Raw genomic sequence first — 18,202 nt, 5'->3', positions numbered from 1 at the left:
CAGCCAATACACTGGATATCCAAGCCTTTGGGATTTTCCTTTTTTTGGTACAGCTGCTGTTGACTTGCCTCGAGGTTCATTTAGTTCTTTTGTCTATTATTCTTCTGTGTCACAGCACACAGCAACCATCTGTCCAACCAGTGGTAGACTGACCAGCATTTCTCCACTGTGTCAGACAAAGAGCCAGAAAAATAACGCTATTTTTGTACATTCAGTAAAGTTGTGTATTACGCAGTTTGATTGATTTGTACGTATTTATATTGCTGGTAAAGCAGCCAGCCGTGTTTGAGCATCTGTTAAGGCAGAGGGTCCATGCAACAATCATCGGTGTGTGTGGACCAGAAAAGTCGGTCCACGTTTCCTTGAGCATCAGCAGATTTTTAGTGCATACATCTGCAGTTAACATACACTGCATATATTCATTGCATGTGCATAATATTCCCTACATGCACAGGTATATGCAAGGACATAATCTTTTTTTTTTTAGCGGTCTGCATATCGACCCATAAGCACACTGTCGCATACAGAAAAGTCAGTAGGATAATAAATAACAAAAGGTCCTGTTTGTTTAAATGTAACAAGTGTCCTTCAGTATACTCCAGGCAGTGCAACAGACACCAACACTGCCTAGTGTTTGTGTATGTTCATGCCTTATTTATGAGTGTGTATGGGTAGTTGTGTATATATGGAGGCAAGCGTGAGCAGACTGCATCCTCCAAAAGGTGCTCTGGCACTGGTGAGTGTTTCTGCATGTCCGCAGTTTCAGTGTGGCGCCTGTTAAAGTGCCTCCTCAGTGATGTATGTGTGTGTTAACATGCGTAGAAGTCCTCTTCCCAGGCCGTGCAGATGCCTTCAGAGGGCCTTGGCACTGGTGGTATGGGACACGGTGTGGGACACTGGTTTCTGTGGGTAGCGGCTGTAGTAGTAAACCTGGAACAGGATGGTGAAGTCCACGACAACCTGCAGCAGGCCACATGTCCAGAACTGCACAGGAGCCTGGGTCAGCAGGAAGTAGCCTGTCTTGAAGGTGTCGCCGCTGGTCCACATCAGCACCATCTTAATGCTAGAGGAGAAGAGTGGGAGAGGGAAAGATGAACAAGAAGAGCGATACAATTTTGTACTTGGTAGACTGAGTCATACCGGACCTCAGCAGAGACACAGCCCCTCCTTTCTCCTGACTCAAGTTAAAGCTAGCCTCTAGACTGAAATCATTTTTCTCTTTACCTTTACCTTGATGATTGCTAAGCGCATTGCTTCCTTTTGTAATATTCACATCCTTAAAAGCTGACAGTAAAGGTTTTGTCTAGCTTGTTCCATATCAACCAGAATCCTGAAAGAAAGTATGTCAGGTCTGCTTATCTAAGGGCATTTTCTTGTAGTTCATTTGCGATGCCCCGAAACAGGGGCCAATTTGTTACAAGCAGTTGTTTTCACACGGAAGCATGTACAAGCAGAGCAAAATTTATGATAAAAAAAAAAAAAGCTTTGTGCAAGGAAACTGCTCTGTAATCAGAATTTCCATGCAGGCAAACTCATGGAAGTAAATAAAGAGTCAGCAACTGAGAGAGGAGTCGTTAACCAGTGAAAATGGAGCATCTGTGTAACTAGCATCATCAATGTGGATCCATCATCGCAACAGTTGTGATTCTCTGGTTGTTATGCAAGTTGATTTGTTTTTTTTGGTCAGTGGAACATTCACTTTCAACATGGATCAATTCTCCATCTTGGAAATAATCTACTTAAATATCTTATGAAGATGAGCTGCATCAGGATACCCCAGCAGAAGGTAGTGAGCTCTTAAAACATACAGTGATATTCTCTCAACAGTTCCTTTGCAGAAGATACATCAGGTAAGCTCGGTGAGGTGATATCATAGGCCTGGACGTGTTTATCATCTCAACACAAGTTGTTTCGAGGCTATAGAGAGTCTGTTTGGTCAGACTGCATTCTCACTGTAACCTAACTGCTCTAGGGTTCCACTGGGGGATTGGTCCCACATCCAAGTGTGATTGCTGTGTTGGCATATGCTTCAATGAACTGGTCTCTGGGGGGAAATGCTCCCAGTTTTGAAACAACTGCCCCAAATAAGGCAGGTGTGAATACACCCTAAAGCTGCCGGCCACTTGTTTGATTGAATGTTCAACCTGATTGCTTGTTCAACCTGTGTGCTAAAATCTGTTTCTGTATTTGCTATGTGCATTGGAGACGCATTGCATTCACTCTGTCGTTCATGTGGCCACGTACTCTTTCTGATAAAGTCTGTGTGTGGTTCGAGAAATCAGGCTTTAGATGCATTTTCAACTCGATTTGATTTGTTTTTGCTCAATATGATCGCAATCTGATCACCGAGCATGCATGTTAATGCCAGGTGAAAGGAGGCCGGAGAAACGCAATATCAGTTGTGGCGGGGAGGCAAGAGAGGAATGGAAAATGACTTAGCAAATCTGGCCCAATAACAGCCATGTGAAATTGAAATAATGAAACCTCCTCAGGGTACAGGCAGCTTATCAACTCCACATCCTGTCACATCTCCAACTGGAAAACTTGTAAAGGCGCTTCCGGTGCACAACTCTGGCTGTTCATAGGGCGCTCATGTGAGGCCATCATGGGATGAGTTACAGCCTAACAAAAGAACTATTGTTTTAGCAACTGCAGAAAAGAACCCTTGTGATTTGTGACAGCAGAGTGCCTTTAAGCATATTCTTTGTCCTTTCACTGGCACTGGGAAGCACTGTGAACTCAACTAATGAGATGGAAAAGGAAGTTTAATGAGAGTGGAAGAGAAATTGGAAAAGAACTGAGCCTCAGGGTCCACACACACACACACACACACACACACACACACACACACACACACACACACACACACACACACACACACACACACACACACACACACACACACACACACACACACACCTTTATATACTTATCATTTTCCAAAAATGGAAAGATGCACAGCACATGGCTGCAGTCAGGAATGTGGAGGCATTTCCTCTAAACTCTGCTTAGGTTTCATTAAAGTGTTGCTGGGCTATCAGGTCATGTCGGGATCCATACAACTATTGACTTTTGTTTCCTCAAAGCTTGCTCTTGCTGGGAGAGCTGTTCTCCCAGAAACTTTCAGCTTAAGACAGGACTGCATGTAGGCAATGCTGACAAAGGAGGAACTGAGTCGGCACGGCATAAACAAAGCACACAGGCCAGCACAAAGCAATGTATGTGTATGGGTACACACACATACACACACACACACACACACACACACACACACACACACACACACATGCATGCAGGGGTCTTCAAATGTGCTTACTAAACCAACATGAATACACAATGAGACATTTGAAATCTGGTCCTTTCACAGCGAGCTGCTTTGTGTTGGGAGCATGTCCATTTGGCTGGTCAGCACTGCCGATCTGAATAAGCCTTGCAGGAGATCATCTTGTCACAGAGCCAAAAGCTAAACTGAATTTGGGTTACACAATGATGGCAAGTGTAGCAAAGGCCTTTCTAATTTGTTTCATGCTAAGGCCTGTTGCCCTATAGCTGAACACATTTTATACTTACTGGTAAATAATTTGGGCTGACATTTCTGGGGACAGGGTTGTGCTCCAAGCCTATAATGGGGTCAAAACCATTATATAACAGTAGAGTCAAGTGGCGCCAATGAAAGCAGAACTGTGATTTGTCATGTGCCCTAACTCCATCCTTCTTCTATCTATGAATTGTTTAAAAGGAACATGCTGTTATGAAATGAGACATCACAGAACAAAGATTTGAATTTCAATAGCAGGAAAGTGCAAATTTGATAAAGCAAATAACTGACAATGAATCTAGAATCCTCGTGTTAGCAGACTCCCTTCCTTCACCTGAGCCTCTTAAACAGATGTAAAGGTAGGATGGAAGGTAACCTGGTGTTTCTCCTCCCAGCCAGGCTGATTGTGCGGGAGAGGTCCAACCTTAACCCCAACTGTGTCCCTGTCTGTCTGTCAGCCTTGCTGGGGCAAAGCTTGTTGCCGGGGCTTGTCAAATCCCCTCCTGCATTATTCATGACTCCAGCTTCACCTTGGCCCTTTTCATTTGCAAGGCCAGTTTGTGCAAAGCTTGCAACCGGTTTTTCTCACACTCTTTTCTTACTTGCACCAGCTCTTCCTACTGCAGCCTCTCCAAATGTCCCTACTGGCTTCCCTCTCTCCCGCCTTCACATACTTTGTCTTATTTTTTTCCAGCCACCATAAGCCCACTCTCTACTTCTCTCTTTCTCCCCGTCCATTCATCTTCCCACCAACTCTTTCCATCTTTGTCTTTCCACTCTCTACCTGTTTGCGCCCACCTCCCTCCACCTTCCCCGCTCCTCTCTCTCTCTCTCAGTAAGGAGCTTGTTAGCTCTGTGGAAAGAGAAACATCTCCTCCCCATTCCTCAGTGGCTGCTGTCTGAGTTATGACGATGTGTACCAGTGGGTAATGATGAGAGGCAGCGATCGGGTTTGATCGATTTCTCTGCTGGTTCCCTAATAAGAGGGCCAGGGACAGGGTGAGAACATGCCTGGCTACTTATTTGTCACCTTGCTGAGACATATAGAGTCGGGAGGAGGGAAAGCACGGTAAGCTCCAGGCTGATTTGACAAGGGCGGAGGCATGTAGCTGCACTGACTAAACAATCTACAGTGAGCTCCACAAGTATTGTACAGTAATACTTCTTTGGTATTCATATTGTTTTGAGTATGAAGCGACACAATGACCATGAAGTTAAAGCTCAGAGTGTCTGCTTTAATTGTTTAGGACATTTTTAGACATGTTGGATGAATAAGCAAAGGGGATATAGCCATTTTTTGACCCACATACACCTCTTGGGGGTGCAAAACGTATTTTGACACATTGATATGTCAGTCTTGTCATGAAGCATGAATGGTTATAAAGGTGTACTGGTGGTACGGACTGTGCTGTCCAGGGTCCTCCCTGTATGGATCTAAGCAGCATGCTTGAAATTCAGCATGGAGCAGAGTCAATCCTCCCAGGGGTACATAACAAAACTCAGCAGACTCATATCACTGAGTTAATGGAATATACATAATTTCAAGAGACAAAGCCTGCAGAAACATACCATTGCAAGTATATTTGATTAAAAAAGAAGCAGACAGGAGTCTGGGGCAGCAACATCAGTGTGGCAGGTAGGAACCGCATGGATGAGTAAGGAACTGACAGCTTAAATTGACCCTGCTTGACCTTATTTAAAGTGCCAAACGTGGTTGCTGTTTGCTTGTATCAGCTGATGATCAGCTGGCATGGCATCCAGGATTTAACAACCATGGCTGAACTAACGCAAAGTTGCAATGACAGGGCTGGGCAGGTAGAGATGCACTGAATTAGGCAATGTCTATGGTGAGCTCAAAAAGTATTACACAGCAGCAAACTGTTTTTCGCTTTAGATTCTTATGTGTACAAAATGACACAATGACCACAAGGTTAAAACGCAGGCTGTCTACTTTGGTTGTGGACAGCGTATTTCAGCCATTTTAGATGAAAAAAAAAAAAAAAAAAATGGATGGATGTAAAGAAATACAACCTATTTTGAACCCCAACCCCCATTTCAGTGTGCTCCAACTACTTTGGTATACATTTAATTAAACATTATACATTTAAATAGTACATTTAATTATGCAGTCATTTTTCACATGTAAACACATAATCTAAATGCAGAAAATTCCAAATGTCTGTGACCTCTACACATCACACCCTGAACACTCTTACTGTTATCATTTCTTTCTATTTCTTTCCTTTTGGTATTTAATCTCTGAGAATTCAGCTGTTACTAAACCTGGTTCTCAAAGCTACTCTGAGGGAACACTGAGTAAATGGCTGAATAAAGTGAGACAGTTGAGTGTAAAGGAGAGCGACTACACAGAAGTCGGACATATCAATGCAGCTTTGAATCATTAAGGACCTGTGACAAGGCATCAATCTGGATAATTACCTTTGAGGTCAACAGACACCAAAATTCTTGAAAATTAAAGCTGCACGTTAACCCTGTGGGCAATCCACATCCACGGCAATGGAACGAAACAGACAATCACATGTACACAAACCGTGCATGTGTAACTTGCTGTAATTCATCATGCAATAGTCCTGAAATAAGCACAAAAGGTTTCAAAAGCACCCATGTGTTTTTTCCTTTTTAATTGCAATAAAACATTTTGAAGGTGCAAGTGTCACTTTTTGGAAAACTTTTCATCACTTTGCTGCCTTAATCATCTGTACTGCTTGTTCAAACCATTGCTGAATGGTAAATAATCTCATATGGTGAGCGGAATATATACAGCATATAAAATGTTGCTGAGACTGTTGTTTCACTTTACTTGCACTGCTACATCTTAAAACACTTTGCACTTTGAAATAGAGGAAAAACTGTGGGATTCATCTTGTTCAAAGACAGGAAAGGAAGTCATCCCTCTGAGCTGTCTGAGTGGATAGAAGGTGGACAGTTTGGACGGGCCAGACGGGTGATGAAAAGCTGAACCACAGCAGAGAGATGTAGCTGATCTATTCTGTAGCCGTTCCACACAGCAGCAGCAGCATCACCATGCACTCGGCCGCAGAGGTTACGGCCCGCCAGCATCAGTAGTCAGTACACATCTTTCCCAGCACGTGGCTGCCTGTGTCTGTGTGAGTGTGGATAGCAGCCTGCAGGCTAAATAAAGCTCTGCCACTGTTATCTAGAGTAGTGGGATGCAGCTCAAGACCAGAGGCCTTATAAGGGCACAGTCGGCGGTCTGCACACCCTGTCTCCCCTGTTTTGTGTGTGTGTGGCCTGTGCATCGGTGTATTTCATGTGCTTCATGGCAGGCCGGTCAGTGTCGGCCGGCTCTTCCTGCTCCACAGGCTCAGGGCCATCTAATGGTAGCAGCCTGAAAACCATTAACGTGAGTCAATTCAATTTAAAATCTTGCTTTCCTTAAACAGCAAATCAGCCCTTAATTTGTATTTTCTGGGCTGTAAATATGGTTTTGTGACTTCTATAGTACAGTGAAGATCATTAATTAAAATTGAGCCTTATCACACTGCTCTGTGGGCTCAAGCAGGGAAAGTAGCAGCATCCTCTTTGTGCCAGGAAATGATAAGATTTCTGGTCTTAATTCTGAGAAGCACTAACACTAGCAAAATCACTGATGTGAGATGGAGGCAACAAATAGTTTTAACCATTGTCTCATTTGTTTACAGTAACTATGAAAAGGGTTTGCAATTAATGTGGCGTTTAAAATGCTACAAGTGAGAGTTTTAGGATGGATAATCTACAGAGTAGAAGTCTTAAAATGTATTACTTCATGATGCAAAAACGTAGCGAGGTGCATCATCAGATGTCACAGTCCACACTGTGCAGAGCTGCACTCAGTTTATTAAACTGTCTAACAAAACTTACAAATGGGAAAACAATGCAAACAGCAAAGGCAAAGGCGTACAAATGGGTGCAAGCTCTCATCAGTATTTGTGGAGAATAAAGTATCTAACCCTTGAATGCTTCGTGTGCACAGTTTTACAAACAAAATACCAGTAACGTGACAGGAAAACAATCTCCTCATAGCAGCTACCGATGCAGCAGCAGTCGGTCATTTTTTTTCCCCCGCAGGCTAAACGGAGGACAGCCGCCTGCTGCTTGCAAGAGAAAAACTTAAAAAGTGTCAGAGGCTGATATAATGTGTCACCAGGCAAGGATTAAAATAGGTTAGTTAAACAGCCTGATGCATGACTGTTTTGATGTGATTGACGTGGTTTTTAATTGAAGATTTTCGGTATTCAGCGGGAACTCGACTCAGCTGTTTGAAACACTGATCTATAATATATATTTCTATCTCTCTCTCTCTCTATATATATCTCTATATATCTATTTATTTATCGATCTATATATCTATATCTATATCTATATCTATATATCTATATACACACATACACACACACACACACACACACATATATATATATATACACACACACACACACACACACACACACATATCTCTATATCTATATCTGTATGTATGCATGTATATATCTATATATCTAGCTAGCACAAGTGGAAAAAGTTAACACATCGAATGAAAGAGATTTGGGGATCAGATGGAGAGTCGTACTACATCACCTATATATGAGTGATACTATAGCAAACCTCTAAGGACCCGTTATGATAACAGCACAGTTGCTGATGTCAAACAGCATCAGTGAGGTTAATGCAGAAGCCTGGGGTGAATTATCCATCAATTTTTCTCTATTCAAAATGGATTTGCTGCTGCCTGGTTAGCTGTGTGTGATGGGATGGTGGTGGTCTAGGAACACGGAGAGGCCATCCAACATGATTTGCTCTTCTGGCAACTTAAATCCCACTCCGAGTTCATCCTCTGCCTATTTGGGAGGGTGGGAACACTCCCTACTGCATCCCTGAATATGCTAGAGGAGCGCAGACATTTAATACGCTGTTCCACTCAAATCAGGAGCATATGGGCCTGCGTGTAATTAGGAGGAAGTGAGCTTGATGCCTTTCCATGAGGATGTGCTGGGATCTGTTTGTTCTCTGTTCAAGGCACTCTGTTTTACCTCTCCTGCCTTTGTTTTTTTGTTTTTTTTTTTTTTGTTTTTTTATCTCTTGTGCATGTGCATGTGACGTGCGCACATTTACTCATTCACACTGTCTCACATACATGAACATCTGTATTACTATACTGTAGTGTGAGGATTATCACTGACTGCATTCACTCCCTAACCCCTCTCTCCGCCTACCAACAACCCTTAATGAAACCCAAACCTAATTCTAACTCTAATCTTCCACCTAAACTCACTTTATAACCCTATAATAGCTGTCTAAAAGACACCCAACAAAGCCCAGAAAGATTTTTCTATCCATGTAAGAATAGAAATACACACACACACACACACACACACACACACACACACACACACACAGAAACCTTGAACACAGTGCCGAGGTAAAGTAACCTAGCAACAGCCTGGCATATACAGACTCAACAGGTTGTGCACAGAGGGGAGGACAGGACACAAACAATAAACAGAGCTGGAAATGACAATATCCTCTCCTTTCTATGGCAGATTTATCTGGACCGGCTGATGGCAGAGAGAGAGGTGGGCAGGCAGCAAAGAACTGACAAGCAGAGTCGGCAGGCCTTCATGTTTCACACCAGCTGGGTAGAGAGCACTGAAGGAAAGATCCATCCTGAACACTAACACCTGTACAAACAACTACTGGCGATGCACCTTACATTTCTGGATCCAATTTTTTATTTGGCACATTTTCCTTATTTCCACTGATATCTGGCCAAACATAGAAAACAGATAACGTTGAGATATTTCCAGCGCAGCTACAAAAGCATTTGATAGCAGACTGGTGTCACTGCCTTAGAATCACAGAGCACAGGCTTCTTTCTAGACTCACCATTTAATACCGACATTCAACGATCATACATCGAGAAATCCAGCCTTGAAGAGGCAGATATCACCTTCTGCACTGGCAGCAGCCTCAACAGACCAGGATGCAATGCAGCCATAAAACATGCATTGAGTAAGGGTGTATCTGCAAACACAGACATAGACCAGTGCTGACAAACTAGCTGGCGAACCGGGTATATTCATATGCCCATGAGCTCCAAACTTGACGAAAGAAACAAGTTCACACCCTTTCACAACCCCTAACTAACCTAAGCAGAGGCAGATGAGGCCGACTGATGTGCGGCAAAAAGGGAAATTACCACACTTCATCACTAAATAACTCTTTGAATGCACTGAACATCACAGATTAATGATGTCTAACAGTGTAAGAGCATGTGAGGGTGGAGTTTGCCTTTAAGAGCGGAGACAGCTCGGTGGACAAAGTGTCGGGTCGGTGGGAAGTCACAGCAGAATAAAGCACGGGACAGGAAGGGTAGGAAAAGGCCCAGCGTGGGAGCTGTCATGGCTGGTTAAGAGGAGAGGCAGCCCTGCTGGAGCTCTGTTATCTGGCTGCTGCAGAAATCCAACCAGCAGAGACGGGTACACTCTGCTGAGAGGGGTAGGACACACACTGGCAAATGATTTTTTTTAAATAAGGCCTGTTAAGTTCTGTGGGAAATCACATGCTCGCACAACTTTGTAGATATGTATATGGTATCAGTTTCAAATTTTTGAAATCTGCTCTTAAAATTTGTTTAAAGATTGTTTGATGTCTCATTATACTGATTTCATCTTCTATTCTCATCTTGTTATCATGTGGTGTCATCATGGTTTTTGGGTACTTATGCATCATTGCTTTTATTCGACTGCTACAGGACTTAAATGGTTTTTAAAAAATGATACACAAATTCAGCTGTGTATTTATTTTATTTTTTTTATGGAAAGATATTTCCAGCCTTGTAGCTTACATGTCAGTAAGACTGATTATGAAACTGACTATTCTTTAAAAATCAATTGTATGCCTGGGCCTCTAATTAATGTGCTCTCCAACTTGACACAAATCAACATTAATAGGCCAAAATGATACATTAGCGAAAGATACAGCAAGACAAAGTGCCTCATTACCATATTGATTTTCAAAGAAACTTAAGAGGGCATTTATCATGTTAGCATAACAAGTAGTTGTCAGGAGTCATGTCCTTACAGCACATGTGTACAGCTAGACAGGTGCCAGAAATAGTTAATAAGTACATGTCAGTGTTAATGATGCGGTGCACTGTTGTTTCTCACTTTCTCTTTTAATGACCTGTCAAGAATTAGATGCCAATGCCCCCTCCCCTCAACCCAACACACACACCTCATCCATTCCGTTAATGTGATGTGGTGTGCTGCTGGAGACCCTCACAGCAACAGGCAGCGTGCTGAGGGGAGGCCAACAGGAGCCACATTGGTGCGGGCTGGGTGAAAGGTGTCTCTTTTACGTGGAAAAGCTGAGTGTGTCTGCGGGCATGTGTTAGAGTAAGTGTATATGTGTGTGCAACAACATAATCTGAAGCCATTACTCAGAAACACATACTAAAACACCCTCACAGGAGCCTCTGAAGACAATAATGGAAGTAGCACTCATAAATAAAACAGTACATAATCACCAGAATAGGAACATTATCATTAGACAAGGATACAATACTAAAGTCTTTATTTTTATCTTCATCCAACCGAGGCTTTGTAAATTATACTTAAGGCACAAAAGGTTGGAGAGATTAAAGTAAAAGCAAATAACCTCGCTGTTTCTGCGTTCAAATGAGTCAAAAGAAGCAGTTTCATCTAAGTGATGTCGTTTGACTCGACTAAAAATTTAGCAACATAAGTTTGTCTGTTGCATACCCGCCAGCTGAAGCTTTAACAAAAGAACCTCCAAATTAACAAAAGCATACAGAAACAAACAACTTGTCTGTGAATAAAATGTGACTCATGAAAGCAGGCTCTGCTCTGGGAAAAAAATTAAGACTACACTCTAGAATCATTCTACATGCAACGGAGCATTAAAATAACTAGCCTCTGTTAAAATGATGAATATACACAGGAAAATATGGTAGATGAGTGGACAATTACGTTAGACTTCAAATGTTTCTTAATTCATATATGTGAGTGGATGTATCACACTGACAGCTACTGGCTATATGTCTTATTTAGGCCTAAAGGTTTATGTGAACTTTTGACAGCCTGATTGAGACTCCCTTTTCCTATGAATTAAACTAGTTAACAGAATATACTCCCTCCATATTAGTCCAAACAGTAGGTTATTTCTAATACAAAGGAAAGAAAAGATGATCCCAAAAGAAAGTTCTGCTTGTTCTCATGCTGTGCATTGACATGAAATTCTCAGTGCATCCTTGTGGCTTAGTTGGCTTAGGAACATAACATGTACCTGCTGTGTGCTGGGTTCAAATGCAGCTCAGGACTTCTGTCACATCATCCTAATATACCTAGTCCAGTCTTTCCTGCCTCTCCCTCCTGTCATCTCTCCAATGACAGAAAAATGCAAAAAAAAAATCATCTAAAAACATAAGAATCCTTCATGTGAGTAAATGAAGTCAGTAAGTGAATAGGTTCAGTATGTAATCTGTACCTCATGCCCTCTGTGGACTTGTTCTGGTAATTGCAGTAGAGCTGTGGCGTCCCCAGCATGGCCTCTGTGAAGACGGCCAGGAAGCCCAGGGACTCCACAAACAGCGCCGAGTCCAGCAGCACATAGGTGATGTAGGCTGCCAGCAGCGTGAAGGCCAGCACACACTGCAGGTAGTCCACGAAGCGACTCCACGACCAGAAGTAGCTCCAGTCAAAGTCTAGGACGCAAAATACAGGGACACAAGAGATGAGTCCAGAGAGAAGAACAGTTATTAGCATTATGCCTCTACAGGGACAAGAGTGGAAAACTAGCCAGCTTGCTGATACTGGCACAGTTACAGAAATGCTGATTAATGTGCACTGTCCCTGCAAAACTAAAATCAGGAACAAACAAACAAAACAAAAAGTATTTTGTTAGACATATTACAGATGAAGATTTTCAAATTGCTAAATATCCAGTTTGGTGACAGACTGTTAGTTGACATTTGTAAATCAATATTTAAAACATTTTTCAACATCAAAATAGTACTGTCAATAATATTTGATAATGATTTTGACTCTCATCATTTTCACAGTTTCTACAGATTCCTTTTTGGGATCCTACTCCTCACTTCAATCATCACAACAAATGAGTAATTTGTGGTTGTTTCTCCTTCCATTAAGAGGCAATGCATGATTCAAAGAAGGATGAGATCAGTCAGTCAGGGGGGAAACACCCCACTGGATCCACACCTGGCCATAATCAAACTTATGTATGTTCCTTATGAAGCAATACTACAAACTAGTAAATGGAGTTAAAAGTTGTATTATTGAGGAAAAAAAATTAACTAACTTTGAATCTTCACACTTTCATTGCGAATTTTCACAACTCCCACAATCATCTCGTATTCAGAAAGAACTATACGTCATTGCCACAAATACACTAAAGGACTGTACACACAATCTGGACTGGTTCTCATTCAGATGGCTGCAAAACAGAAGCTTTAGACTCCAGGTCTTCTGGGAGGAAGCTTTATCTAAAATCTCAGTACACCAATAGAAAGCAATCAAATGTGATGAAAAGCCTGGAGAAAGGAAGACAGCTGGCACAGGCTACAGCCCTCTCCACATAGGGCACAGTAGTAATGGGCTGGGTGGGACTCTCGTCAATGATTAATGATTTAAACCTTGTTTTCTGCCTTAATGTCTCTTGTGGGCTTTCACCCTGTTCTTCTGAAGCAACTGATTAAATAAAAATTCTGTGCAAAGCAAAACTGGATTTGTATAACAAACAGCAGAGCCAATACTGATTATATTGATAAAATCTAAAGGCTGCACAACAGCACAATGTTGATCACTTATGGCACTTTACGATGCAATAACTAGACATCGATGTTAATAGTGTAAGAAATAAATGAATTAAAAAATTTAATTCAATGTCCTCCTTGCCAACCTTTTACCTGTGTAACCTCTATGATAAAACATAAGGACTGTACATTGTGGTGGAGGGGCAGTGATAACAATGCACATAATGCTACTGCCCCAGTCGGAACGGGGTGGGGGGTTGAAGAGAATAAAATCTGAAAATCTAATAATAAGTGAATGGGGAAGATGTTGCCATGGTGCTGTATCTTGGATGGTATTTCGACAAGCCTTAAATGCAATAAAAGCCTATTAATTTAATAATGTTTAAATGAGACTTTCTTCATCTGAAAGACACATCTATCATGCTTTTCTTGGTGGCCTATGTATGAAGGACCAGGGTTCGTGAGGAGATTATGAACATACAGAAGCACTTGTCTAAGCAAAGTTTGGCTTAACCAGACCAACAATATATATACCTGAATAATAAAAAGTAGCACTTCTAAGAGGTTGAGCAAAATCAAAAGTGAAGCAACATAAAGGTTTATGACATTTGAGTTTATGATTTGTTGAAATATTGTTTCATTCGAGAATTGCTGGTTATAGATTGTGACATTTAGTTGGCATTTCTAAGTGAATATGCATGGCAGGCACGTATGAGAGCAAGGTATGCTGGTTTTGCAGTATTGAGCCAATTCAATGGTTCTTTTGTGACAGACATGTTCAGTAAATTGTATGAATGTAACAATTACATAAAAGAAAAAAACATTCAAAGGTGTTTCGATTCTATATGGACATACTAGAGTGTCAGAACACGTAGCAATCCACCACACAAAGAATGTCCAATGGCGTAACCTTGAAACCCAGTTCTTTACACCAACATAATGTGGCACGCTACATAAATCAGAAGAGCTGAATAGGTCTGCTATGGCATCTCTTTCTCTAGAATGTGATCAGCATTGAGAATACCTCTGAGAGCGGTGGTAAATGTACAGCACTTCCAGATCACAAGTGCTATGGATGGAGAAGCCTAATGTGGCTGTAGACCCCTTCTGGCAGCTGGACAAGGGTAGCATGGATCTGGTCCAACTAGAGCCAGCCTGGCCCTTGCTGATAACAGCCAAGCACAGAAGTAAGGAACAATCTGGGGCAAGAGAGTACTTTGTTCAAAACCAACTGAGCCACCAAAGTCATGCACAGCTTTACGCTCAAAACTGTACATGTTGTGGATTCAATGAAATGTAAGATTCTGCAAGTAGCTATTATACACAACTCGAACAGCACAACTTGAACAGCACAATACTGAAAAAAACGTATTCTCTTGGCTAAGAAAACCATATCAATGGCAGCAAGGTAGTTCAGTGGTTAACATTGCTGTCTCAAGAAGGTCCTTGATTCAAATCTTGGCTGGGACAGTGCCTTTCTGTGTGAAGTTTGCTTATTCTCCCCGTGTTTGTGTGGGTTTCCTCTGGGTGCTCCCATTTCTCCCACCACTAAGAAAGAAATATAAGCTACACTGTAAAAAGTCAAAATCTTACCAAGATTATTTGTCTTATTTCAAGTAAAAATGTCTTATTTCTAGTCAAAATATCTCATTACACTTAAAATAAGACATGATCAGCTCAGAAATTACTTGTCTTTAGACAATTTTCACTTGTTAGGGTTAGGGTTAGACACAAGTGAACAAGTAAAAATTTGCTTGTTCCATTGGCAAAATTTGTTTCTTGTTTCAAGCTAATTTTGACTTGTTTCAAGTAAATTTTCACTTGAAACAAGTCAAAATTGTCTAAAGACAAGTAATGTCTGAGCTGATTATGTCTTATTTTAAGTGTAATGAGATATTTTGACTAGAAATAAGACATTTTTACTTGAAATAAGACAAATAATCTTGGTAAGATTTTGACTTTTTGCAGTGTACAGCTATAGGGGCCCAAAAAAGACAGGAACAGAAGTAATCTGACAATCAATTTAAAAGAAATGTCCTGACTGAAAAACAGCTTCTCTTGCATGCATAGTTTGTTCAGCTCCAAGTTGTAGGTAATGTACTGTTTAATGCATTAAAAAGGGCTGAGAGTCCCCACTCCCCCATTTGGCCTGGGGCTCCCAAAACACTAAGTCCACCCTTGCTTGCAGTCATCCTTTTGTAGTTTACACGACTGATTTACATAGTAGCTACTCTTATGTGGCTACTAGTTGGTACTCTTGGTGAAGTGAGTTCTTATTCATGTTTAAGTTTCTCTCAAGTAGCATTATAGCACCAGCCAAGGATGGTCATCTCTATACCAAAGGATAAAAATACACATTGCTATTTACTGCAAAGGCATTGTTAGGTAAACTACCTACTTATATCTCAAGCTTTTTATCCTTTCATACAAGCAACTATAGAACTAGATCTACTAATTGGATTCTTCTAAATGTCCCCAGGGTGCACTCAAGAGATGGGTAAAGCTGCTTTCTCCTTTTATGCAACTTGGGCATGGAATGAGCTGCAAAATATCATTACCTGGGAAGTACTCCCTTCTTTAAATATTTTTAAAGGTCTTTTACAAACTGCTGTGAAGGAAACATGCTGCTGTTTTACATAACTTCCTTGACATGAGGTGGACTGTGTTTAGATATCACTGGTATAGCCTGCATACCTCTCTTCTTTAACCATTTCCCCTGTGTTGCTTTTATGCATTATGTGTGTGTGTGTTTTTTTTTTTTTTTATGTGAAACTAATTCTGCTGCCGTCTTTACCAGGACTCCCTGGAAGAAGAGATTTTGTATCTCAATGGAACCTTCCTGGCTAAATAAAGGATAAGTAAATAAAGTCATGTCTTAGACAAATGACAGGTAATTGGTTCTCAGCCTCAGTGCTTCTTGTTATTTATACTGCACAGCCAAACATTTGCTCTAAGCAATGACAAATGCATGTCCAGATTTTCTCTCAGCTCTCCCTAAACTTTCCCCATTGTGTTGGTTTGAGTCAGCTGGTTGTTCTACCAATCAACCACAATTTTGCAGCTTAGGCTAGGCGCTCTCTTGTTTGTTGACAGAACATGTTGGATATTGAGAGGAAACAGTGCTTCCAGTGTGGGAGGCACATGCCTAACAGGACACCCATGCAGAGTGCTTTATGTCTAGGACAAGGGAATGGGGAGTTGGCACTTGCCAATCCCTTTTTCTGTGTTTCATGCTCCAGTTTCCCCTTCACCATGCTACACCATGGCACCAATTTTTCCCCCATGTGCAGCACAGCTCTGCCCAAGCCTTCTAGCCCATGCACAAAGTACGATTTCCCACCTTCTACCCATAGCATGAGGCATCGCCACAGCATGAGGAGCTCAGGAAGATCCACACTCACCAATGGTTGATCACGACAGGTGAGGACAGTGATAGCAATGGAGAGGAAAGACTGACAGAGCTGAGGGAGCTGCATTTGGGCCAACATCAAAGGAACCATTCCACAATTACATGTACATGATAATAACCAAATCCAACATTTCATAGCCTGACCTCCTGCTTGGCCCTGATCTATGCTTAGAATGGCATATTTCTAGGGTTCACCTGTTCAGCCAACAACTCTCAACCCACCTAGGCAGCCGCCATGCTGTCAAGCCGTTCAACAACTTCTATTGTCCTCTCCACTCACAGGGTGGTCCCTCATTTGTATTTGAGCCAAAGCTGAGTTATTTAGCCATGTCACCTACCTAAGCTCCCATTCAAGGCTTGCCAGCTCACTGCTTCACTTAGTGAGAAGTCTTACACAGCTGCAGGCCAGGTGAAGGCCATGATTTACAACCTATCTTGATTTTCCAGGCCTGAAAAAAGTTCTTCCTGTGCAATCTGTTGGATAAAGCTATGGGGACATAGGCAGTCTTCATTCCTATGGGGGGCTAGAATGGAATTCTCTGTCAATGCAAGGGGCCCTTGCATAGACTCTCTAACTGTGCCAAAGCCCTATGGCCTCAGTGTAGCACTGTAAAAGGAAGCTTGGACCAGTGACTCCAGCATTCGTGGTGGTACCAATGGGCCTGCTATGCGTGCTATGCAACTAATTTTTCATCAATTAATTCATAACCTGAGAGATAGTGACCATAGGCTTGTGAAAATGTACTGTTACTGTCAGAGTCTGACAACCATGGCAGACAATTGCTCGCTGTGGATAACTCAGAATTTTCCATAAGGACTAATGTGGGTCATTGTGTACACAATAACTGGTCCTGGGGGAGGGCAGGAATATTTCCACAGGAATATGCTTAAGTTAGAAGGTATCCATCTGCCCAACTGTTGTCCATCCTATGGGCCACCATGTGTTGATATATTTGGAGCACAAACACTCTCCTTACTCAGCAGTGCTGCCAGAGGCATCTTATATGCATGTGTAAGAAACTACTTTTCTTCATTCCTAAAACATAGTTTTAATACAGTCCCAGTGTTTGTTCAACTAGTAATTGAGCTGACTCTTCTCAAACTTCAACTCAAAATTGGAAACAATTCACCCTTTTATTTTCACTTATGTCACTGAATGGACCAACACCCACACCACCTCAGATCATTGCTATATATCTGATCATAGTGAATGGCCAATTTTTCAGTAGAACCAAGTTGTAAAAATATGATGGAGGTGATGGAGATTAGAGGAGATTTGTTCTGTGTGGTGAGGGCAATGAAAGATATCTTATCATTAAGTTTGGCTGCCAGGAATTCTGCAAAGAACAAAAATATCTTGCTTATGAAGCTGCATAGAAGCAAACCAAAAACTGCAGCCTTTGTAAATTGTAAATTGTTGTGGTCAACACTGAGATGTTTTATT

At 41.7% G+C, this 18,202-nt stretch overlaps 1 protein-coding gene across 3 annotated transcripts in view; it reads right to left on the bottom strand.

Moving 5' to 3' along the window:
- Positions 1 to 200: 200 nt before the first annotated feature.
- The window catches only part of slc66a2 (solute carrier family 66 member 2), a 35,391-nt gene continuing 17,389 nt past the window's right edge, over positions 201 to 18,202 (bottom strand). For 2 of the 3 annotated variants that reach the window (XM_030063739.1, XM_030063737.1), the window contains 2 exons: positions 12,065 to 12,281; positions 201 to 1,063 (listed from right to left, as the gene is read on the bottom strand). In XM_030063739.1, the coding sequence (XP_029919599.1) occupies positions 853 to 1,063; positions 12,065 to 12,281 (428 nt within the window). In that variant the 3' untranslated portion in view covers positions 201 to 852. The remainder of the gene's footprint in view (positions 1,064 to 12,064; positions 12,282 to 18,202) is intronic. The other variant, XM_030063738.1, reaches the window with a different exon arrangement.

Source organism: Myripristis murdjan, chromosome 11 (assembly GCF_902150065.1).
Source record: "Myripristis murdjan chromosome 11, fMyrMur1.1, whole genome shotgun sequence".
Taxonomy (NCBI): domain Eukaryota; kingdom Metazoa; phylum Chordata; class Actinopteri; order Holocentriformes; family Holocentridae; genus Myripristis; species Myripristis murdjan.
Note: the sequence above shows the minus strand (reverse complement) of the source record. Positions and strands in the feature narration are given on the sequence as shown.